Source organism: Enhydra lutris, unplaced genomic scaffold (assembly GCF_002288905.1).
Source record: "Enhydra lutris kenyoni isolate GAN:26980312 unplaced genomic scaffold, ASM228890v2 scaffoldscaffold12, whole genome shotgun sequence".
NCBI lineage: Eukaryota > Metazoa > Chordata > Mammalia > Carnivora > Mustelidae > Enhydra > Enhydra lutris.
Genome location: NW_019154096.1, coordinates 27,072,119 through 27,097,151, shown reverse-complemented (window position 1 = coordinate 27,097,151; position 25,033 = coordinate 27,072,119). Strand labels below are relative to the sequence as shown.

At 36.7% G+C, this 25,033-nt stretch overlaps 2 protein-coding genes across 4 annotated transcripts in view; one reads left to right on the top strand and one right to left on the bottom strand.

Moving 5' to 3' along the window:
* LOC111144718 (family with sequence similarity 149 member B1) overlaps nucleotides 1-12,079 on the bottom strand; it is an 81,662-nt gene extending 69,583 nt beyond the window's left edge. For 2 of the 3 annotated variants that reach the window (XM_022499160.1, XM_022499161.1), the window contains exons 1-3: nucleotides 11,876-12,079; nucleotides 7,902-8,006; nucleotides 6,097-6,226 (exon numbers count right to left, since the gene is read on the bottom strand). In XM_022499160.1, coding sequence (XP_022354868.1) covers nucleotides 6,097-6,226; nucleotides 7,902-8,006; nucleotides 11,876-11,922 — 282 coding nt within the window. In that variant the 5' untranslated portion in view covers nucleotides 11,923-12,079. Of the gene's footprint in view, nucleotides 1-6,096; nucleotides 6,227-7,901; nucleotides 8,038-11,875 lie in introns of all 3 variants that reach the window. The other variant, XM_022499162.1, reaches the window with a different exon arrangement.
* A 123-nt stretch (nucleotides 12,080-12,202) lies between these two features.
* LOC111144802 (ecdysoneless cell cycle regulator) overlaps nucleotides 12,203-25,033 on the top strand; it is a 30,064-nt gene continuing 17,233 nt past the window's right edge. Inside the window, exons 1-8 of the mRNA XM_022499287.1 lie at nucleotides 12,203-12,374; nucleotides 13,629-13,846; nucleotides 16,805-16,922; nucleotides 20,093-20,180; nucleotides 20,297-20,475; nucleotides 21,967-22,159; nucleotides 22,714-22,842; nucleotides 24,621-24,749. Coding sequence (XP_022354995.1) covers nucleotides 13,642-13,846; nucleotides 16,805-16,922; nucleotides 20,093-20,180; nucleotides 20,297-20,475; nucleotides 21,967-22,159; nucleotides 22,714-22,842; nucleotides 24,621-24,749 — 1,041 coding nt within the window. The 5' untranslated portion in view covers nucleotides 12,203-12,374; nucleotides 13,629-13,641. The remainder of the gene's footprint in view (nucleotides 12,375-13,628; nucleotides 13,847-16,804; nucleotides 16,923-20,092; nucleotides 20,181-20,296; nucleotides 20,476-21,966; nucleotides 22,160-22,713; nucleotides 22,843-24,620; nucleotides 24,750-25,033) is intronic.

Here is a 25,033-nt window from a genome sequence, read left to right as displayed (position 1 = left end):
GTTTAAAAAACATGACAAAGAATATAAATTTTTGCCAGAGGCCAACATTATCCTAGAACTCATTTCACTTGAAAAACAGGTACTGCACACCTATATAAGAGCAATAAATCAATTAAAAATGGTGATCACAATGACTAGGGGGTGCTCCAGCTACTTAACATGAAGCGATCATGAAATATTAAACATCCTGCTAGGCATGAGATATTTCTATACAACAAATACACCCAAAGTGCCAAAATTGCCCATGCTCAGAAATCCTGAACTAGTTAGTAAATGGTGCTAAAAAAATTCATAATCCATATGGAAAAATTATGTTCCTGCTGTGTATCATATACAAAAAACAATTCCAGGTGTATTATAGACTTAAATATAGAAATTGTGAAAGTATAAAGCCACATACTAGGAAAAGATATTTGTAATACACTTAATAAAAGATGAGTGTATGATTGCTACTACTAACCAAAGCAGTAACAGTGGCTTAAACAAAGTTTATTTTTCTCATAAAAAAATTAGTCTAGTGGTAGGCATTAAAAAGCTGATATAGTGGCTCCATGGAAATCAAGGACTGTTTTCTCTATTGTTTCCATTCTCAGTAACACTTCATGGTCTAAGATGGTTGCTGTACCTTTAACCATGTTCCAGGCAGGAATTTGGAGAAAGGGGGTGAAATGGAAAAAAAGGCATTCCAGAAAGCTTCATCTCCTGACTTTTGTGTACAATTCATTAGCTGCCACTACCTGTAACAGAGGCTGAGAAATAAATTTTCAACTGGGCATAATACCTGAAGTTCTATAGGGGAATGGATATAATGTAGGTATCTGAAAGTCTATGTTATAAACATCTAGAACAGGGGTCAGCAAACTAAGACCAGTGGCCCGAATCTGCCCCACAGCCTGTTTTGTAAATAAAGTTTCATTGGAACAGTCACACCCATTTATTTACCCATTATCTACAGCTGTCTACTCACTACAGTGAGAGTTGAGGGTCCTGACGGGGCCTGCAAAGTCTAAAATATTTCTACTTTATCAAAAAAGTACACTGACCCCTAATCTAAAGATAAAGGTCTCCTATTAATATAAAAACAATAAAAAATAAAAATAAATGGATATGAAATATAAACAGGCAAGTCACAGACTACAAATATGTGCAACATCATGTATGAACTTTCCAAACATAATGCTGAGCATAAGAAGCCAGATACAAAGAATACATATTGTATTATTTCATTTATATGAAGGGCAAAAATTTAAAAAGCTAGTGAAAAGGGTTAGAATAGCAGTTATCTTTGGGGTTGAGAGAGGGCATCCAGGAGCCTTGTAGGATGAGGAATGCCTATATCTTATCTGGGTGCCATCTCTCTCTCTCTCTCACACTCACTCTTTTTCTCTCTCTCTCTCACATACACACATACACGCACGATATGTAAGTTGTGCAATTTTTTTTTTCTAACCAACCCAATAGCACAGATACCTTCTTTTAAAACCTAAAAGTCTGGCAAAGATTAACAAGATGGGATTGGGAGGGAGACAAACCATAAGTGACTCTTAATCTCACAAAACAAACTGAGGGTTAATGGGGGGGTGTGGGGGGGTGGGATTATGGACATTGGGGAGGGTATGTGCTATGGTGAGTGCTGTGAAGTGTGTAAACCTGGCGATTCACAGACCTGTACCCCTGGGGATAAAAAGATATTATATGTTTATGAAAAATAAAATTTAAAAAAAAAGTTTGGTAAGTCACTGCTCTGGTCAAAAGTAGAAGAGGGGCACCTGGGTGGCTCAGTTGTTGAGCATCTGCCTTCGGCTCAGGTCATGATCCCAGGGTCCTGGGATAGGGTCCTGGGATCGAGCTTCACATCGGGCTCCCTGCTCAATGGGAAGCCTGCTTCTCCCTCTCCCACTCCCCCTGCTTGTGTTCCCTCTCTCACTGTGTCTCTCTGTCAAATAATAAAATCTTTTTTTTAAAAGATTTTATTTATTTATTTGACAGAGAGAGATCACAAGTAGACAGAGAGGCAGGCAGAGAGAGAGAGGGAAGCAGGCTCCCTGCTGAGCAGAGAGTCCAATGCGGAACTCGATCCCAGGACCCTGAGATCATGACCTGAGCCGAAGGCAGCGGCTTAACCCACTGAGCCACCCTGGCACCCTCAAATAATAAAATCTTAAAAAAAAAAAAAAAGTAGAAGAAAACAGGCCCTTCCATATATGTTCCTGGTGAGACTGCAGATTGGAATAACTTCTAGAGACCAATTTGGCAACAGCTTTCAAAATTACAAAAGCATATATCCTTTGACCAGCAACTCCAGCTCTAAAAGTTTATCCTCAGATATATTCACATTTATGTAAAATAGTATATGTACAGTGTTACAGAGGCAGCATTTTTTGGTAATAGCAATGAGTATGCAGCCATTAAAGAATAAGTAAATTTTTACAATAATAGATATTCTTCAAAGTATACTGTTAAGTGGAAAAACAACTGGAACTAAATAGTGTATACGATAAATTTTATGTAAAAATAAAAATAATTAAAATGTACAAAGTTAGCAAAGGAATCAATTAAATTTGTTAATGAAGAATTCTTATCTGGTTCCTTATTTTAATTCAAGTAACTTTAGTGTTTCGACATTTAAACTGATATTTCCTATTCAACTGGCAAATAGTTATCAAATCTCAAGGGTTTCCTCCTTTCTTATTGAGAATTTTTATATAGTGAATCATTTTTGAAATGTATCAAATACTTTTTTAGCATCTATTGGTTTTATTTTTTTTTTCATTTAATTCATCAATGTTAAATATACTACATTTGCAGGTACTGACCCATCTTTGTATTCCTAGAATAAACCTTATTCGATTATTTTTAAAAAATCAACCCAAAGCATATAAAACTAAAATAGAACAGAACTGGGTTATCTACTTTTCTGACCGTTGGCTATAACATTTTAAATAACAACTATAATTAGGATAGAAGAGGAAGGTCTATCTTCACATAATTATATTTAAATTTTAGAATATTTTTAAATTTTAGAATATTTTAAAAGAAATAAATCTAGACTATAAAGTCCAGAATGATTATAAAAAATAAACATATTTAGCAGAGTAGTATGCCATTAATTAAACTGAAAGGAAGAAAAACACCAAGACGGTTCCAAAGTAAATAAAATATATAAATACTAATTTCAATTTTAGTATCAGTTGCAACTTACAATAAGAGATTTTACTCAAATAATAAAATGATAAACTAAAGGAAGATCTAAATAAAAGGACTGTATTTCTAGCTAGAATACTATGTTAAGATGAGAAATGATTGAAATGTATATATAAAGTATTTAGCACAGTGCCTGGCATCTACTAAAAATTCAATAAATTTTCATTCTCTCTACACCTTCCCTAATCTAATATAAAGTTACAATGCTAGACCAATTAAATCCCTGAAGAACATTTTATAAAATTTGAAGCAAGTGAAAATAAAATTCAGCTTAAGATGTAAAGAGGACACAAATACTAAATAATATATGTTGTTTAATGAACACTGGTAGATTTACCCTAAATATTTTAAAAATACAATGAAAACTACATGATTTTATTTATTTTATTTTTCTTGAAAACTACATGATTTTAAATCAAATATAGAAAAATTGTTCAAACAAAATAGGTTCGACAGCATAAAAACTTAGTTCATACCTTACACCATATATTATTTAAAGTCTGCTGAGTTAAAAAGATAAACACAAAATTCTATAAAATGCTATTAAGAATACTGTAATAGTCCATCCTTCTTTTTTTTTTAAATTAATTTATTTATTTGACAGAGATCACAAGTAGGCAGAGAGGCAGGCAGAGAGAGAGAGGGAAGCAGGCTCCCCAGTGAGCAGAGAGCCCAATGTGGGGCTCAATCCCAGGACCCTGAGATCATGACCTCAGCCGAAGGCAGAGTCTTAACCCACTGAGTCACCCAGGTGCCCCAATAGTCTGTCTTTCTAAAGATAAAATCCTGACTAGTATAGAAATGAAGGTAGTAGAAAGAAGCAGTAGTAGAAATGAAGGTCAAAAGTGAAATGGTAATATTGGATGATTTAAAAAAATCTGCTACACAGTAAATAACAAAAGGAAAGCAAAGGGAAACATTTTTATGACATTCATAACTTATAAATAAGTACTAATTGCAATACAAAGACAACTAATGGAAATATATAGTTAGTACACTAAAAATCTCACAATAAGCCATCAAATTAATTAATTCCTTTAGGATACAATTTATATTCTTTACTATGGCCTTGTATCATCTAGTCCTGCCTGCCTCTCTGATTTCATTTATGGTTTCTCTGCCTGATACCATCCTCCAACCACACTGACCACTTTTCAGTTCCATGAACACACCAAATACTTTCCCTTGGAAACATGAAGCTCTTTTCGTCCTTAGGGCTTTTGCACATGCTGCTCGTTAACTGTCAGGAAAGCTCTTTCCTCACTGTTCACACAGTTAACTCTTTAATCTGTAAGTCTCAGATCTACCCAATCTGATAAGTAAATCCCTATCTAAAGTAAATCCCCCCTATAATGTCCTGTTTCAGTACCCTGTCATCTTCCTTAGAGCACTTCTCATCTTTTGTATTTTACTTGCTCTTGTCACTCTCCCTCATTAGACTTCAATTGTGTGAGTCTCACTCCCCTATATTCCCCAGTACAATGTCCAAAAACAGATGTACTCTATAAATATCTATTGAATTAATGAAGAAAAACTGAAAATTCAACCATCAGATAATAAGGGAAAGCTCTGGGGCGCCTCGTGGCTCAGTGGGTTAAGCCTCTGCCTTTGGCTCAGGTTATGATCTCAAGGTCCTGGGATTGAGCCCCGCATCAGTCTCTCTGCTCAGTGGGGAGCCTGCTTCCCTCTCTCTCTCTCTCTGCCTGCCTCTCTGCCTACTTGTGATCTTGTGATCTCTGTCAAATAAATAAATAAAATCTTAAAAAAAAAAAAGGGAAAGCTCTAATTATATTAGGAATATTTCATAAGTATTTATATATAACTATTCAAATTTGACAGGTATGGAAGTAGTAAAAGAAATATATATATGGAATAATGGTGAATGGAAAAGCAGACCACAAAATAGGATGCACATATACAACAAAGTAAGGAAAGTGTATATACAACCAAATTCAAATTACTGGAAAATAATTCATGGTGATAATAATAGATTATAACAATTAGCAGACTTTTGTAAAGAAAAACAAGTTGCTGACAACAATATGGTATAAAGTCAGTATTGTGGAAAAGTGCTTACAAAATAATATTAAGTGAAAAAAACAGAGCATAGCATTGTATGTACACCACAGTATCTGTTTCTTAGAATGGTAACTGCAGCTAATACTTATTCATTTACCATATGCCAATCATTGTGCCAAGTTTTACATACTTCATCAAATTAATATAGACTGAAAGAAGACACAGAAATAAAAATATGTATTGCATCAAGGCAATAAATGTGCATAAAATGTGACCTTAAAATCTTCTTTTAAGGTTTTAAGCTTTTAAAAATAATATTTTATAATGGGAGATAGCCATAAATAAGTAAGTAAATAAATAGTCAATCTCATCTCAACACGTAATAAATAATGACTAAATAACATTTTGGGTACATGTCTTTACTTTTTTTCTAAAATTCATATAAGCAAAAAATATATGTAAACTCAAAATAGAACCACACTATCCATACTATTTTTAATTATGCTTTTTTTCATTTAATCATATATCATATTCATTTTCCCAGTCTATAGTGGCTTAATAATCAAGTTCCAAAAACAATTTAAACAAGTAACATTAGTGGTGGAGAGACACATCAGTGGACTACACAAAGCAAAAGCAGACCCATGGCCCAGATCCATACTAACCTGCAACTGTTAAGTCAAACATTAAGCATTTCTAAGGATCAACCACTGTATCCATAAAACAAAGCAAATACTGAAAGAGGGTAAAAACTGGTAAGAAGAACCAATGTAAAGAACCAATCTTCAAAGAGTGAAGGAATGAAATACACTTGACAAAAGTGACAGATCCTAACTCCCAAGCATTCCATCACACCGGTAACATACAACTCACACCATAGCCCCAGGAGAAGTCTGAGCTGCCTTCTGTAGAGATCCCTGTGCCTGTATAGCTTGGAAAAGCAGATCTTGAATTCCCAGTGTCAGCTGATGTAAAAGGCGATTCTTGTGTGATGTCAGACTCACTAAGTGCACAATTTGGAAAGAAGAGAGAAAACAGAAAAATTGTTATACTTCCTCAAATTTCTGTAGCAGTAACTACCCAGCAATTTACTAGGTGACAACCATGCAAACAAATATATCCACAGAAACAAAAATAAATGAAGAACTTAACATTTAAGCATCATGGAAAAGTCCTAATTCCTACAGAATTGATGACAGTGATTCTAAATAATTCTAGTCATGGTTTACAACAAATACTTTAGCATTCCACTTACAACATCTACCCTTGAAAACGAAAGACATTTCAGAAATATGAACAGTGATGTCTGAACTTGTATGGCACTTTTATAGATGTAATTCCATTTTATCCTCACAACAACCCGGTGATGTAGAACTCAGTTTACCCCCATTTAAAAAAATTTTTAAGTTATATTTATTTAAGTAATCTCTACACCCAATATGGGGCTCAAACTCATGACCCCAAAATCAAGAGTTGCATGCTCTTTGAACTGTACTAGCCAAACACCCCAATTAACCCCATTTTAAAGACAATCTGAGATTGAGTTCTAAATATTGAAATTAGGTTTTATGACTATAACTTTTCTGTGATACCACACTGCTTCTCAGAACCCTCTTTGAAATTATAGTATGCTGTTTGTTTGTTTGTTTGTAAAAGATTTTATTTATTTGACAGAGAGATCACAAGTAGGCAGAGAGATAGGCAGAGAGAGAGGGGAAAGTGGGCTCCCTGCCAAGCAGAGAGCCCAATGTGGGGCTCGATCCCAGGACCCTGAGATCATGACCTGAGCTGAAGGCAGAGGCTTAACCCACTGAGCCACCCAGGTGCCCCACAGTATACTGTTTCTTAGAATGGTAACTGCAGCTAATACTTATTCATTTACCATATGCCAATCATTGTGCCAAGTTTTACATACTTCATCTCATTTATATTCACAACACCCTTTAAGAAATATAACTATCGTAAGTAACTTGCCTGTTGTTACCCAGCTAATATGTGGCAGAACCAGGATTAAAAATGCTATGTTGGGGCTCCTGGGTGGCTCAGTTGTTAAGCGTCTGCCTTCGGCTCAGCTCATGGTCCCAGGGTCCTGGGATCCAGCTGCATAGAGCTTCCAGCTCAACAGGGAGCCTGCTTCTCCCTCTCCCTCTCCCACTCCCCCTGCTTGTGTTCCCTCTCTCATCGTGTCTCTCTCTGTCAAATAAATAAGTAAAATCTCAAAAACAAAATCAGATGTTAGAGCTCCTAGGTGGCTCAATTGTTAAGTATCTGCCTTTGGGTCAGGTCGTGATTCCAGGGTCCTGGGATGGAGTCAGGCATCAGGCTCCTGCTTAGCAGGGAGCCTATTTCTCCCTCTCCCCTCCCCCTTGTGTTCCCTCTCTAGCTGCCTCTCTCTCTCTGTCAAATACATAAATAAAAACTTTTAAAAAATAATAAAAATCAAATGTTAGACTCCTTCTGAGTCTTGGCTTTTAACTATGTCATAATACTACTTTTCAAGGGTTGTAAGTATGATGTTTCCATTAGCTGTTCCAGAAGGAAAACTGAATGGTGCTGAAAATGTGATAAAAGTTCTTGTTTTGTTTCATTAGTACAAGACTAGATATCAAGCCTAAGCCAAAAAACACTTTTTCCATTATCAAGTGTAATAAGCAAATGAGTACACTTTGTGTTATTACCTTTGGGAACTTGTGTCTTTTTCATGGCTTTCATTGGTAGAAGAAATTTCATCTAGCTGCTCTGGAAGAGGATGATGACTAATAGCATGTTTTGTTATTCCTTTCCTGTGAAAGATTTTTTAAAAAGTTATATTTCCTGTAAAGAAAAAATACATACTTTTCAATAACTTGACTACAGGTTAGTCACCTACTTCCAGCTGCTCTGTGACTGCACTGTACTATATGGTAGCCCCTAGCAACTAGCAGTTAAAATGTGGTTAGTCAGTGTGGTGAGCACCAGATGTTGCATGGAAGTGTTGAGTCACTATACTGTACACCTGAAACTAATATTACACTGTATTTTAACTAACTGGTATTTATATAAAAACTTAAAAAATGTAGTTAGTCAGACATGAGATGTGTTTTAAGTATAGAACACGGGATTCTGATGTCTCAGTACAACAAGAATGTATAATAGAGCATCAATAATTTTATCTTGATTACATGTTAAAATGATAGTATTTTGGATATTCTGGGTTAAAAAATACACTCTTAAAATTAGTTTCACTGCAAATTTAAATTACAGTAAGTTATAACCATAAACCTTTTAGAACAGTTAACACAAAATACGGTTATAACATCCAAGGTGAGCGATGATTTGGAGAAACTAGATGCCTCATACACTGCTTATGGAAATGTAAAAAGGTACAGCAACTCTGGAATAGTCTCATAGTTTCTCTTTTTTTAAAGGTTTTTTAAAAAATTTATTTATGAGAGAAAAAGAGAAAGAGAGCATGGGGAGGAACAGAGGGAGAGGGACAAGCAGGCTCTGCACTAAGCACGGAGCCCATCAAGTTGGATGTGGGGCTTGATCCCAGGACCCTTGAGATCATGACCTGAGCTGAAACTTAACTGATTGAGTAACCGAAGAGCCCCAGTCTCACAGTTTCTAATAAAATGTGTACCAATGTCAGTTTCCTGGCTTTGACACTACACTACTTACATAAGTTGTCGTCATTGGGAGAAGGTGGAAGGTTCATGGGATTCTCTGTATGATTTCTGTAATAGTGAGTCTATAATTATTTCAAAATAAAAAGTCAAAAAATTAATTTCATCTGTTTCTACTGTTTTTTCACGTGATTACCTGAAGATTTAAAATTCCATATGTGGCTGTATTATATTTCTATTGGACAGAGCTGCTCTAGAGAGTTCAACTTGTACATTAGATTAAACTAAGGGACCAATTATTATATGTTCCAGTCTCAATCATCTATAGGAGACTTTCCTCCCCCACAAAATTCTGCAATAAAATAAGTTTAGGGAACATGATAAGCTAAACAAAGTACATAGGTCTCTTTAGAGTCTTCAGTTTGCAAATGTATATTATAAATCTCTAATACTCTTACCTCATAGGCAAGGAAAGTGAAGCACAGAGAGATTAAGTAACCTGCTTAAGGTCATGTCTATGAAATGATGGAGCCAGGATTCAATTTCAAGTACTCTGGCTCTGAGGCTTCTCAAAACAAATGAATAATTTGAGATTTTAGCTAATGGAACCATTTTTGTATATAAAGATAAAGCTAAGGGCACAGTCAGCAGAGCTTGTACTTGAAATTATTTCTCAAATGGTGGGGATGGATTTGTGCAGAGCTATTTGTACTGCTCTCATTCAATGATCCTACAACGAAAAACTTGTCTTTGAGACAGTGGTAGTAAACAGAAATGTGGATTCCAGCTACAAAAAAGAAACATAAGTCTGTCAAAGAAATCTGACCATGAAATGATGATTAGATAATACCAAAGAAATACTAAATTTGATCATAGCATTGTTTTCATGTAAGAAAATACTGAGGCACCAGGGTAGCTCAGTTGGTTGGGCATTTGTCTGTTTGCCTTTGGCTCATATTGTGATCCTGGGGTTCTGGAATCTAGCCCTGCATTAAGCCCCACATCAGGCTCCCTGCCCGGCAGAGAGTCTGCTTCTTCCTCTCCTGCTGCCCCTCCCCCTGCTCGTGTTCTTTCTCTCACTCAAATAAATAAAATCTAAAAAAAAGAAAAGAAAATAGCTATAATTTTTAGAGATGCACACTAAGGTATACAAGGGTTAAATGGTAAGTGTCTGGGGTTTTGCTTTCTTATTTACAGACGATGGACAGAGAGGCTGAAAAAAGATAAGATAGATGAAGCAAATATATCAAATTTTTGATAATTGTTGAATGTAGGTGATAGGTGGTTCATTATATTATTCACTATACATGTATGTTTGAAATTTATCACTTTTTAAGTTTTAAGCTTTATTTTGAAAATTTTTTTTTTTTTTTAAACTCTTTTCAATATTTGTAATTTGGAACTATTAGGGAGAAAACTAAAGTTCCTTCTTCAAAGCAAAATATTCTAACACCTAAAGTAAAAATTGTTTTATTTTACTGTCATTTAGATACATATAATCCCCTTGTGTCTTCATTATTCATATCATCCTGACTCCTCTAGAGAATCATCTTTGAAGAGAGTTGCCTTTAGAGAATAGAGAGTATCAATCAAATCAACAATAGAGAACAAGTAATGTAACTATATTGGAGTAATTTTTTCCACAAATGATTTTTTTTTTTTACTCTCAGAATGGTCAGAATAATTATAAAAGCAGATTTTTAGCTAACTCCTGTTCCCTTTACTTTCTTTTTTCTACTTCCTAAAAAGCTTATTATCTGAATTGCTACTGTGTAGATATCCTATTACTTAGTAGATAATGAGCTTCTGAAAGGCAAGGAAGGATCACAGATTTTCTTTGTATGGCTACTGTACCAAGTAAAGGTGGGAAAGGACAGGAAATTACCAATCACTGAGGATCTACTATGTGTCAAGCCCTGTGCCATCACTTTAGATAGGCTTTTAGAGAAAGTCTTACTCCTATATTACAGAAATGGATGCTCAAATATTTATTAATCTGCTGAAAAGTCACATGACTAGAAAAGAGCCTAGCCAGAAACCCAGATTGACAGAAGATCCCATGCTTGCTATTACCATGTATAGTTAGTATTTACTTTTTAAATATATGGTTGCTAAAATTACATAGCTCCAAGGGGGGTGGGGGGGAGTTGGAATTTGAGGATTAAAAAGCCCAAGCTCAAAACCTATTGGTTATATAATCTTAGGATGTGTAACCTTTCTAATATTTCATGTTCTGAAAAACTGAAAGATAATCATACCCATCGTACAGAGTTGTTTCAAGGATCATGATGTTAAAGTCTTTTTGAAAGTATAAGGCATCAACAAATATACAACTTTATCATTACTTGCTAATTACAACACTTCACCAGGGGTGGGAGGTGGGTTTTTAAGCTTAAATATTTGCTCTCTAGAGCAAAATTATCCTTAAGGATTCTGAAGTTTAACCTCAGAGGTGGGGAAGCAGTATACATAACGATTATGACCAAAGCTTCAGGGTCAGACTGACACCAGGTTTGTGCTCCACCACTTTCTGCCTGTATAATCTTTGGCATGCAACAATGTTAAATCTGGGATCTTTATTTGTAGAATGTACAAAATAATAATCCCTATTCTGTATCCCTGCTGATAGGATTAAGTGAGCTAATGCATATGATCAGCTTTGCATTGTGCCTGGCACTAGATAAACTTTTCTCTAGCACTCAGCTATTAGTAACTTCTCGATTTGTCAATGCCCGTCCGTTGACAGGCATGAAGCACTGAGGAAACTACAAATGCCGCAGGGGGGCCAGTCCCTGAGCTCAGGAAGTGTAGCCCAAGAGGGCCAAGTCCTAAGACAGCACAAGTGACATGCCCTTAGCTGGAGATGGAGGCAGACCGGGCAGCATCTGACAAGTCTGGGAGGCGAGAATTCCAATGAAAATTTTCCTTCCCCCGCCCTGGAAACGGAAAAGTGAGAAGCACTAGTTGGGAAGGGCCCCAACCAGAGCGCCGGAGACCCGCCTCAGCCTCCCCCGGCCCGGGCTAGTCTAGCAGAGCAGACCACTCACAGTTCCAAGCTCTGAGGCACCGCCTTCCGAGTGTATCTGGAGATCATCCTCCTCTTCCTCCTCTGCCGCGGAGGGGGCGGGCACGCCAGGGTGGGGGCCTCCGGACCTGGCCCTCCGGCCGGCTCCGACCCGGCCCCCTCCCGCCACCTTCCGGCCCCGTCACGCCCCGTCGCCTAGACTCCGGACCGCCGCCACTCCCTGGGTCCCCACCCCTCCAGTCTTCCGCCCTCCCTGCTTCCTCGCAGGGGCGGAAGTGACGAATGCACCGAGGCACCCGCGTAATGCTCCCGTGGACGCACAGCAGTGACGCCACCGGGGTTCCGGGGCCGAGCGCGTCTTTCAGAGCTTCCGCTGGCCTCAGGTAACCGCGAGCCGTTTGGACTGACCTTGGGCAAGGCTTTGGCAAACGGCTACTGGCAGCTCCCGACCGGCTCACGCGGTGGGAGGGGCGGTCCAAGAAAGTTCCGCAGCGGAGACGCGTGGGGGAGGCCCGAGAATCGTAAGCGGAATTGGCTTCTCTTTGTTGAATGGAGGGAGGGAGTTTAGTCGGAGTGAAGAGCACTAGACTCCCGCTCAGTCCTCGACTGCGTGGTCGCTTCTGTATGTGCCAGTTTTCTCACTTGTACAGCAAGGAGTTAGCCTGCGTGACCTCAAAGTCCCTTCGAGTTCTGACACAGTTTCTTCATAAAATGTGCTTGGCATTATGGGTTGGGTGGATGGAATTATCTGTCCCTCTGGGTTGAGAAGCCAAGTGATGATTTGGACAGACTGGTTAGAAGATGAAGGTTCCTTTCGACCTCGTTTTATTAGCCCATGAGAAAACCGAGTAAGAATCGAGCTCGAATTGTGCCTTAGAATGGACCATCCAGTACAGTTCCTCCCTTTCCCAAGCCTCATCTGGCCGCAATAGTAAGCGAGTACTTTTGTTGTAAGGGAAAAACCCTTAGAACCTAGAGATACCTACCGCTTCTTAACATACCGGAGTTATGTACCACCACCATCACCACCACCACCACCACCATCCCCGAAAAAGGGGCAGTTTTAGGACAGCTGCACGATAAAGAACCATGCACAAATTATTTTGGTGTGAGATGATAGGACATGAATGTTTTGTGGTTTTGGGTTCCTCTATGCCCTTCAACATTCATAAAAAGAGATTTAAATTCTTCAGTGAGGGAGATTGCCCTAAAGAGCTTTTAAATAAAAACAATTTAAACTGGGGGAGAAATTTAGAAGTGAAAGAGTAACACTCTCATTCTACAGTTGAGGAAGAAGCCCCAGAAAGAGAAATTGAGGTGCTCAAAGTGACAAAACTGATTAGTGGCAGAACTGGGACTTTTGATAGTATTTAAACATAAGATGTTACTGTTGTGCTTCTCAAAGTGTGTTTCACACACAAATGTTAGTATGAGGGTAAACTTTTTTTTTAATGTATGTTTTTCAAAACGTTTTTTATTTTATTCTTGCATGCTATTAGTTAATTTGGGAATGTGATACTCGATTTCCATTTACTGTATTATGTCAGAAGTTCCTTTAATATAATTTCAAGTATGAAAACATAATCTTAAGTATAAAACATCATTACAAGAATATTAAATAGGTGTTACTATTCATACTTGATCAAAAAATTAAATGATAGCATCTGGATAACTGAATTTTGGAAAACAATGGAATCATGTCAAATAGTTCAGAGAATTGAATTTTACTTCTACATTATTCTATGTGATTTATATTATTGAAACTTTAAATGTAGTTTTCAAAGAAGAATGGAGGAAAATATGAAGCTTGCTACAGTGGAAGACACTGTGGAGTATCACCTATTCCTGATACCAGATGAACCAAGAGACCCAGAAAAACACAAAGAGATTCTTCAAAAGTATATTGAGAGGATAATGACTCATTTTGCACCTTTGCTGGTCCCCTATATCTGGCAGAATCAGCCTTTCAATCTCAAATATAAACCTGGGAAAGGTAAGGCTCTTTTACTTATTTTGATGTGATACGTGTGACTTCTGAGTCTGACAGCAGTGATCTATAATAGTCCATAGTTCTCTCAGTGTTGTAAGGAGATTTATAACCTGAACTTTTTTGATTAGTGATGCTTGCCTATATTTAGTTAGAACCATAAACTTACCAAAAAAAAATTTTTTTAATTAGTTTGATGAAAGCTTTCTAATAGTAATTACCTTGAGAACTAATATATACTCAACATTATTAGGCTATGGCTGTTTTTTGGAACTTTACTCTTCTGTGCTATAGTATATCTAGGTACCTATACTAAACAGGTTCAGGCATCTGGCTTCCTTAACCATAGCTTCCATTAGTGGTTACTCTATATTCCTCGTTCTTGATCATGTGTTCAGTAGGCTGCCTTGTTTGACATAGTTGTGAAACTATGTGGCTCTGCCTGGCTTATAAAGAGAAATAATTGGGCTTATGGCCATTATTTGCTACTCAGAATCATTTTGAAGTTGCTTCACTGCTTCTCTGTGTTGTTCTTGCTTGATATGTGACTTCTGGCCAAATATGGCACTTTTTCTCATCATTTCATATAGCTTTAGTGAAATGAGGCACGAATAGGTGACCACGGCTCTTATTCATGCAGGGTCTTCTTTCAGATCAGGAGTCTGGCATCTTGATACTGTCAGTCTAGGTCTCAGTGTAGTGTTTATCTGTTATCTTTCGGCTGGCAGTTACCAGATGTGTTCCCTGTCGTTAAATTTATTGAACCCTTATTCAGTGAAAGACATGTGATATTTATTGGCAAGAACATCATCACATTAGCACAGCATGCTAAAACCGACTCCTTATCTTTTTCCTAGAAAATAATTTTTGCCCAATGTTTTCTTGTCTTGCTTAATGATGATGTTATCTACCTAGTTATTCAGTTTGTTAATAATTCAAAATTACACTCAACTGCTCACTTGACCATGTTCTATCAAGCACTAAATCCTAGTGTGGTTACTCCTAAAGTAAGACCCCTTCTGTACATTTGTTTGGCTACAATCTAGACCCTATTTACCTCTTCATCTGAAAGACCACAGCAGCCACCTGAATAACTTCTGGTTCCTGTATCTCCAGTTCTTCTCTCACACTGATGCCAGTGATCTTTGTAAAACACAAATTTGATCACATCAGTCTTTTGCCCAACATCCTTCACTAGTTACCCATTGCTTCTGGATAAAGTTCAAATTGAAGTTTAATATATAAGGTAGATAAAAGTAGACACTAATTGGAGCTTCTCTTAGTTGAAGAAATTTGAGAGATCTGGGGTGCGGAGAAGAGTTGGTTGGGCTGTTCTTCTACTTTTTTTTGCTATGGGAGCTTTTGGGACACTTCACAATGTGCTTGTTTGACCTTTAGTCTGTTAATGTGGTTGGTTACATTGATTGATTTTCATATGCATTACATTGCATTCCAAGAATAAATTCTACTTGATCATGGTGTATAACCTTTCAGTGTGTTGAATTCAGTTTGCTAGTATTTTGTTGAGGATTCCTGCATCAGTACACCAGGGATATTGGTCATAGTTTTCCTGTATTGTCTTTGGCTTTAGTATGAGGGTGATGCTGTCCTCCTAAAATGGGTTTGGAAGTGTTCCCTCCTCTTCAGTTGTTTTTAAGAGTTTGAAAAGGATTGATGTTAATTCTTCTTTAAATGCTGGTAAAATTCTCTAGTGAGCTTTTCTTTGTTGGGAAGTTTTTGATTACTGATTCAATGTCCTTTACTAGTAACAAGTCTGTTCAGATTCTCTATTTCTTTGTGATCCAGTCTTTTTTTTTTTTTTTTTTTTAAGTTTTTATTTATTTATTTGACAGACAGAGATCACAAGTAGGCAGAGAGGCAGGCGGGCGAGGGGGTGGGAAGCAGGCTCCCTACTGAGCAGAGAGCCTGATTTAGTATGGAGGGGGGCCTGGGATACTGACCTGCGTGGAAAGCAGAGGCTTTAACCCCCAGAGGCACCCAGGCGCCCCAGTGATCCAGTCTTGATAGGTTGTGTGTTTCTAAGAATGTACTCATTTCCTCTAAGTTTTCCAGTCGGTTGGTCTATAGTTGTTCATAATGTTCTCTTATAGTCCTTTTTATTTCTGTAGTATAGGTTGTAATGTCTCCTCTTTCATTTCTGAGTTTAGTTACTTACATCTCCATTTTTTCTTACTGATCTAAGATTTTGTCAACTTTGTAATGTTTCAACAAACCAAATCACTTTGTTTTTTTTTTTTCTATTTTTCTATTCTCTGTTTCATTAATCTCTGTTCTAATCTTTACCATTTCCTTCTTTCTGCTAGCTTTGGATTAGCTTTTCTTGTTCTCGTTCCTTAAGGTTAAAGTTAGGTTGTTGATCTGAGATCTTTTATAACTATAAACTTCTTAGCACTGCTTTCTGTATGTTACATGTTTGTTTTCATTTGTCTCAAGGTATTTTCTAATTTCCCTTGTAATTTCTTCTTTGATCCATTGGATTGTTTAAAAGTGTATTAAGTTCTGCATATTTTTGAGTGTTGCACTTGTTTAAAAAACTTCTGCCCCATCTAAATCTAGCTTCCTGATATCCCCGGAACACTATTATGGTCTGCCATGCTTATATATGTTTGCACATGCTATTCTCTCTTTCTGGAAAACCTACCCCTGTCATTCCTCCAAATGAGCATAGCTCAGATATCACATTATTTATGCTCACATCCCCCTCAGTGCATACATCTCTTCATCTTGTTTTGAGATGGCATGGCGGTCCATCTCCTGTTGTCTAGACCCTTGGGTCCTCACAAGCAGGCTTCTTATATCCTGTTCAGGATTACAACCCCAGTCCTGTATGGTACCTACAGCATGGTCAGTCAGTCAATGTTTGTTTATTTGAATGATTACTTGTATTTTTATGTGCACTGACAAATTTATTTGGTTATATGATTGCTTTTCTCTTGTTTTTAGGAGATGTTCCTGCTCATATATTTGGCATGACAAAGTTTGGGGATAACATTGAGGATGAATGGTTTATTGTTTATATAGTAAAGCAGATTACAAAGGAATTTCCAGAGTTAGTAGCAAGGTATTAGTTATTTTAATAATCTAAAGGAATTCTCTTGTTGAGACTGACTACATTTTTATCCATTTAGTAAATTTTTTTTCGGTAATCTGGTGGAGACTGTACGAATTTGAGACATAGATTTTGAAAGTGACTTTGTGTTTTCTTCCTTTTCTTTTGTGGTTGAAACTTCCTTTAGTTGAGGAAAAAATTAAAGTACATTGGAGAGCTTAACTTCCAAAATTTTTAAACAAAACCTTCCTATTTTAGTTTTTTAAAAATAATTCTCATTATGAAAGACTAAATACATACAGGATGCCTGGGTGGCTCAGTCAGTTAGGCGTCTGCCTTCAGCTCGGGTGGTGATCCCAGGGTCTTGGAATTGAGTTCCGTGTCAGGCTCCCTGCTCAGTGTGGAGTTTGCTTTTCCCTCTGTCCTTCCCCTGACTCATTCTATCTTTCTCTCTCAAATAAATAAAATCTTAAAAAAAAAAAAAAAAAAGCTAAATACAGATGGTAGAAAAAATCCAAACAATCCAAAAAAATCCAAAAAGGGTGTACTACAGTTTAAAAAAATCATAGGCAAAAAAATCCCATTTGTATGTACATATACATATTTTACAAATTTCTTTACAGTGTCTTCCTCTATTATACCTTAACTGTATATCTTTTTGAGAAATACAGAAAAATTTAACAAAAAATCAGGGAACAATTATATTGAAAGCAAAGTAGATAACACTGCATTCTAAATGTATTTAAAATGGGAACTGATAGTTCTCTGTAATTACCAAGTTGTGTCAACAGAGGGTATTTCACCTAATTTTCCACATATTATCCTCATTTTCCTGTCAGTCCCCAAATTGTGTTCTATTCCTCCAACCTCTTCCCTAGCAAAACAAAAAGAAAAACAACTCTGAAAACATTATTATATCAAAATTTCAAACACAAAGTAGAGAGAATGCACCCATATGTATTTGTCACACAGCTTCAACAATTTTGTAATTGGACAATTGACATTGGTCAATTCATGAATATTCTTACTTTATCTATACATTTCCCCTACTCCCCCGTTACATAGCAAGATTATTTTAAAGCAAATCACCAACAGTACGCCATTGGTCTTTAAATACTTTAAGATGTAAATATAAGAGGTAATGCTTATTTTATATACTACTATTATTATACCTAAAAATAATTAGCAGTAATTTCCCAATAAATGATAGAATTATAAGGAAACAAACACAGAGATACTCGTTTCTATCTTTACATGCATATTAGGGAGAGAGCAATGCCTTTTGTGTGTGGATTCTGATATTTATTTTATTTTATTTTTTTAAGATTTTATTTATTTACTTGAGAGAGAGATACACACACACACACAGCATGAGTGGGGGAGGAACAGAGGGAGAGGGAGAAGTAGACTCCCCATCGAGCAGGGAGCCTGACATGGGGCTCCATACTGGGACCCTAGGATCATGATCTGAGCTAAAGGCAGTTGCTCCAGATTCTGATCTGTATATTATGATGGCTTATACCTACACTAGGCCTGTAAAGCCCTTTCAGTAATAAACATCTATTGTCTTAGCAGTTTTTTAAACAAATTAGAAAAAGGAAGAACTTCCTCTATGTCTCTAACAAGTTAATCTTCCTTAGGTAGGGCTCTAACCGTTTTCTACCCTGGTTTGAAACCTTTCATTCTTTTTGTGTAGAAAACTAAGTGCATTCTCATTGACTCTGCTTACATTTTAAAAAAATTTATTTTTTTATTTATTTGAGAGAGAGCACAAGCAGGGGGAGAGGCAGAGGAAGAGAGAGAGAAAGAGGGAGAGAAAGAGAGAAGCAGACGCTTCACTGAGCAGGGATCCTGATGCAGGGCTCGATCCCAGGCCCTGGGATCATGACCTGAGCTGCAGGCAGACACTTAACCAACTGAGCCATCGAGGCGACCTGACTGCTAACATTTAAAGCTCTTCACAAAATGATATAATTGTGCTTTTTTTTTTTTAAAGATTTATTTATTTGAGAGAGAGAGAGAGAGAGCATGAACAGGAGGGGCAGAGAGAGAGGGAGAGAGAGAATCTCAAGCAGACTCTGTGCTTAGCAGACTCTGGGAGCCCAACCCAGGAGCCCGACTCAGTTTCACAGCCCTGAGATCACTACCTGAGCCAAAACCAAGAGCTGGGCACTTAACCGACTGTGCCACCTAAGCGCCCCATAACTGTGCATGTCTAGTCTTGTTTTTTACTAATTGTCATTCTCCAGATATCCACCTTAAATAGCCACCTCCATGATTTTGCTTATACTATTCCCTCTCCCAAGAACATCTCTCCTTTCTCCTTATAGCCACCCATTAAAAGGGAAAAAAACCTAGAACAGTATATAAACTATGCTACCTTTTGTGTGACAAGAGGAGAAAATAAGAATTTATATTCCTATTAGCTAAATTATGCATAAGGAATCTCTAGAAGGATAAACAAGAAATAACAGTGGTTGGAGGGTAAGAAAGGGGCATATAAGGACAAAAGTAGGAAGGAAACTTTTTCATTGTGTAACTTTTTATGTATTTTTTGAAGTCTTACCTATTCAAAAATTTAAATTTAGGGGCACCTGGGTGGTTCAGTTCTCATTAAGCAGCCAGCTCTTGATTTTGGCTCAGGTCATGACCTCAGTATCCTGGGATCGAGCCCCTGTAGGCTCTGTGCCCAGTGGGAGAACTTGCTTCAGGATTCTCTCTCCCTCTGCCCCTCCACCTGCTCACATGCTCGTGCTTTCTCTCTCTAAAGTAAATAAATAAATCATTAAAAAATTAAAATCTTTAAAAAAATTTTAAATTTAAAAAAGTGATAAAAATGAGGCAAAACAAAAGTATCTCTCAAGGTCCAGGTAACTTCCATAAATGCTTTCCTAATCTTGGCGCTAGGTGATTATTTTAATATTTTTCATATTTTTGTCTGGTGTTATTTATATACTTACTTTTTCTCCTTATCATCTCCTCCAAATCCTCCTTCAATTTTAGAATCTCCTTCAGTACTTCCTTCAGTGTCTTACGTATTATTTGCTTTATTATAATAACCTACACATAGCATGTACTCAGGTATTTACTAAAATGAAAGAAAAAATATTAGAATAAATGTGTTTTGATTAGTTGCATATATATGCTTTTTGAATGCATAATTGGAATTTCTTTTGCATCAGGATTGAAGACAATGATGGTGAATTCTTGTTAATAGAAGCTGCTGACTTTCTCCCTAAATGGTTGGATCCTGATAATAGTGCCAATAGGGTAAGTATACCCAAATTTGGAAAATTTACAGAGATGAAATCTTGTTGTAACATTTTTCTTATGTACCTAGAGTTTGTCAGTACCCAGAAGGAAAATTAAAATGTCTCATTTTGCAGGTGTTTTTCTACCATGGAGAATTGTGCATTATTCCTGCTCCAAGGAAACCTGGAGCAGTGCCCTGGTTACCCACCACACCCCCAACAGTCCCTCAAGCATTGAATATAATCTCAACACACCCAGAAGAAATTTTGGCTTCAGAATCTATACGAGCTGCTGTGAATAGGCGCATCAGAGAGTAAGGAAAATATTTTCATTGTTAGTAAAGGAGTCTTTTGATTTAGTGCAGCTCAAGTCTTTCGTTGCATGTAGAATTTCTTTCAGCTAGTTCATTTTCATTTTGTCTTCGTCCTTCATGAAAGTGGCTAACAGATTAAACTTATGTTCCGGGGCACCCGGGTGACTTAGTCGGTTAAACATCTGCCCCTGGCTCAGGTCATGATCTGAGGGTACTGGGATTGAGCTGCATGTAGGGCTCCCTGCTCAGTTGAGAACCTGCTTCTCCCTCTCCCTCTGCCTCTCCCCCTGCTTGTGCTCGCTCTCTCTTGCGCTCTCTCTCTCTCTGTCAAATAAATAAATAAATAAATAAATAAATAAAATCCTTAAAAAAAATAGATACACTTGCATGTTTTATAATTAAGGAATAGATACATCTTTTAATTCTCATTCATAGGTGTTAATATTCTAGTCCCAATATTTTTGCATTTATTTACTTAGATACTGTAGCTAAGTGTTATCTATATCCATAGATAAAAATTTTGAGACCAATAGGAATGAAAACCTAAGGGAGCACAATGTACTCTGTGGTTCTAGGGCAGTGGATGGCATTCTTTGACCTATGTAGAACACTTCAGGCTCTATTCACAAGACAGCGTTTACCTAATAACATGTTAGTTTGGCCTTTCATATTTGAGTACCTATTCAATGTTTAGCACCATTCAGGTTTTAACAATATAAAATCTCTTTTAACTTTGTTCAGTATACTTTGTACCATTGTTTTAGAAGAATAAACTCTGATTTTATCCTTGTTCCAAAGAATAGTAGGGTTTTTGTTTTGTCTTTATTGAACTACCTTTTTTTTTTTTTTTTAAAGAATTTTGTTATTTATTGTAGACAGAGAGACAGCATGGAGTGGGGGGCGTAGAAGGAGAGGGAGGAGCAGACTCCCTGATGATAAGGAGCCCCATGCGGGGCTCAATCCCAGGACCCTAGGATCATGACCTGAGCCAAAAGCAGATGCTTAACCCAGTGAGCCACCCAGGTGCCCCTACTGAACTACCGTAATTCCTTTTCATTATTTTCCATTTTTTCCTACCTTTTCTCTTTCTCTCTTCTTTTCAGCAGTTTTTAGTGTATATGGTAGCTTTAACTTCACCTTCCTTGTCATTGTACCTCTAACTCTTGATGAACTAAGACAATATAAGAGGACGTAAATGGTAGAAGAATTCTAGATGTTTACACATCATAAAATAAAAATGATTATGGGGCATCTGGGTGGCTCGGTCATTGGGCGTATGCCTTTGGCTCAGGTCGTGATCCCAGGATCCAGGGTTCGAGCCCTGCATTGGGCTCCCTGCTCACCGGGAAGTCTGCTTCTCTCCTCTCTCTCCCTTCTCTCTTCCCCGGCTTGTGTTCCCTCTCTCGCTGTCTCTCTGTCAAATAAATTAATAAAATCTTTTAATAAATAAATAAATAAATAAAAATAAAAATGATATGTTGCCTGTCACAGATACCCAGAAAAAATTCAAGCCTCTCTTCATCGCGCACACTGCTTCCTTCCAGCTGGCATTGTAGCAGTGTTAAAGCAGCGCCCCAGATTGGTGGCTGCAGGAGTCCAGGCATTTTACCTACGGGACCCCATTGACCTGAGAGCCTGTCGTGTTTTCAAGACTTTCTTGCCTGAAACACGAATAATGACATCGGTAAGATAGCTCTCTTGGTCATTAAGTTTCTATCACTGGAAAGAGAGTAAAACACATTCTAATTATGCAGTAGAAAAAACTGGAAATAATTCTATTTCCTCATGGCAAGTTAATATACTTTTTTTCTCTTTTCTTTTCTCCCATCCATGGAGGAAGATTTCAAGAGACTTCATTTCCTATTTTATATCTAAATGTTTCTTAGATAGTTTCTGACCATATTTTTCCTATTTTCTTTTCTTCTTAAGAATAAGACATTTCATTTCTTCCAGAGACTTGAGAATTATTCTTTATCTTCTATCCACCCAAATTGCCATATAATGTAAATAATGAGAAGAATTCCATTAGTGATTACTAAAAAGTAGACAGTAAGGTTGGTTTTGTGGCATGTGAACTATATCTCAGTAAAGCTGTTAATAAAAAATGTTGGCAGTGAATAGGTTAGATCTTTGCATTTCTTACGAATACAAGCTCATAAATAAAATTATGAACTGTGAAATGATGGTCAAATTTTTACTTTTCAGGAAGACTCATGTATTTTGTGTTCCAATGTCTAGGTGACTTTCACTAAATGTCTGTATGCACAGTTGGTACAACAAAGGTTTGTGCCAGACCGGCGGAGTGGATACAAGATGCCTCCTCCATCTCATCCCCAGTATCGAGCCCATGAATTGGGCATGAAGTTGGTAATGAACCATACAATTTTATATTCTTCCATTAGGTAAAAGGGCTCTTAATGGAGTAGTGGTACAGCAAAGGAAGTCTAGAAATATACCTTACTTTTGTGAGAATGTAGTAAAATGTGGCATCTTAAACAAGACAGAAAAATGGGGTATTCAGTTAATGATAATAGAAGAGCTGTGAAGCTGTCTGAAAAATTAAAAGTTGATTTCCTCACACCTATCCCAAAATAAATTCCAGGTGAACCAAATACTTAAAAGAGAACATTGAAACCATAAAATCTGAAAGAAAACATAGGAGATTTGATAATCTGAATAGGAAAGACCTTTTTAAGCATGACTTAAAACTTGAAGCTATTAAAAATAAAAAGACTGATAAATTTGATTATTAAAGATTAAACATTTCTGGGGCACCTGGGTGTCTCAGTCAGTTAAGCATCCAACTATGCTTTTAGCTAGGTCATAATCTCAGGGTTGCTTAAAATTCTCTCTCTTCCTCTCTCTCTCCTACTACTCCCCCTTTTAAAAAAAAAAAAAATTAAGCTTTTCTATGGGGGAAAGAAAAACCCTATAACTAAAGTCAAAAGATAGTAAACCTGAAGAAAGTATTACATTTGCAATTTAGATTACAAAGAGCTAATTTCTTTAATATATAGAGTTCCTATAAGTCAATATGAAAAAAATATTAATAAAAAATGTTCAGAAACTGAACAGAGTCCACAGGAAAGGAAATGCAAATGATTTTTAATCTAAACATAAGAAAAATGTTAGCCCTTGCTCATAATAAAAGTAATGCAACTTAAAGCTATAAAACTGTTTTCTACCATTTGGCAAATATCAGAAAGTTTGATAATATATATTGGATTGATGAAAATGTATATAGAAGGAGATATTCTAAAACATCATTGATGGGAGTGTGAGTTGATTCAGTCTCTTATAAAAATTTTGAATATCCATCAGTAAATAAATGCACAAACCCTTCTGCTCAGCATTTTAACTTCTAGATATTTATCCTCTGTATATTTTAAATGTGTATAAAGATGTATGAGGGTACTCATGACAGCATTATTTGTAGTAGTAAAGATTGGAAACCACCGTAATGCCTATTGGTAGGGGAATAGTTAAATTATGGTCTGCCTATGCAGTGAAATGGTTAACTTTGTATGATCATATAAAATGATCTCCAAGGCATATACCTTAGTGAAAAAGCAAGGTTTAGAGCAGTGTATGTTGCCATTTAATGACCAAAAGGATGCAGTAGGATATACAGACGCAGACTACACATCTGCTTGAATGCATACATTACTTCTGAAAAGATATGCAAGAAATTGATAATAGTAGTTTTCTCTAGAGTGATCAGGAAATCTCCCTGTCTGACTTATTTTGCTCATTCCTTATATTTTTTAGTCCAAGGACAATTAAAATGAAGTGATTCCCTTCCTTCCCTTTCCATGTTTAAGACCTTGCTGAACTCATTTATAATTTCTGTTAGACAAGAAACCTTTTAAATGCCTTTTTTTAAGCAAACAAGAGAGTTTAAATTTCTGGTTTTGTAATCAGCAAGAAAAGAAATCTCTTTGAGGAGGACAAGAATATTATTTGCTTTCCCTTTATAATTTTTAGTAATCTATAGATATTGAAAAACTTGGAAATAGTCAGATTTTTCATAAAATTCAAAGTGTTATAAATGTCCATATGCCCATATGTCCAGTCACCTAGATCTTAAGTGTGGCCGAATGGAAAGAAAGTAACTTAACAATGAAAATTCTGTCTATTCCATCTAGGCTCATGGATTTGAGATCTTATGCTCCAAATTTAGCCCACATTTTTCTGACTCCAAGAAATCCTTCATGACTCCCTCACCACTCTGGGCTGGCTTCCTTGAAAGTCTGAAAAAGAATGATTACTTTAAGGTAGGACTTGCAAAGCATTTGTAAAATTGTACAATCCAGGGAAAATCAAGCTGGTGCATTAGAGTCCTATGGTCCATATTTAATGTGTAACATGATTATAGAAGTGAGAGTTAAAAAGGACCATTCTAATTCAGTGTTAATGAGGGGGTGGCTATGAACTGTTTTCAGTATTTTAGAAAAATTACTAACATTTATATAGAATGCTGAAAGTTGTTTGTATCTAAAGAACAACTTTGGCAAATCATAAGGCAAACATGAAGACACCAAACAGAAAAATGAACAAA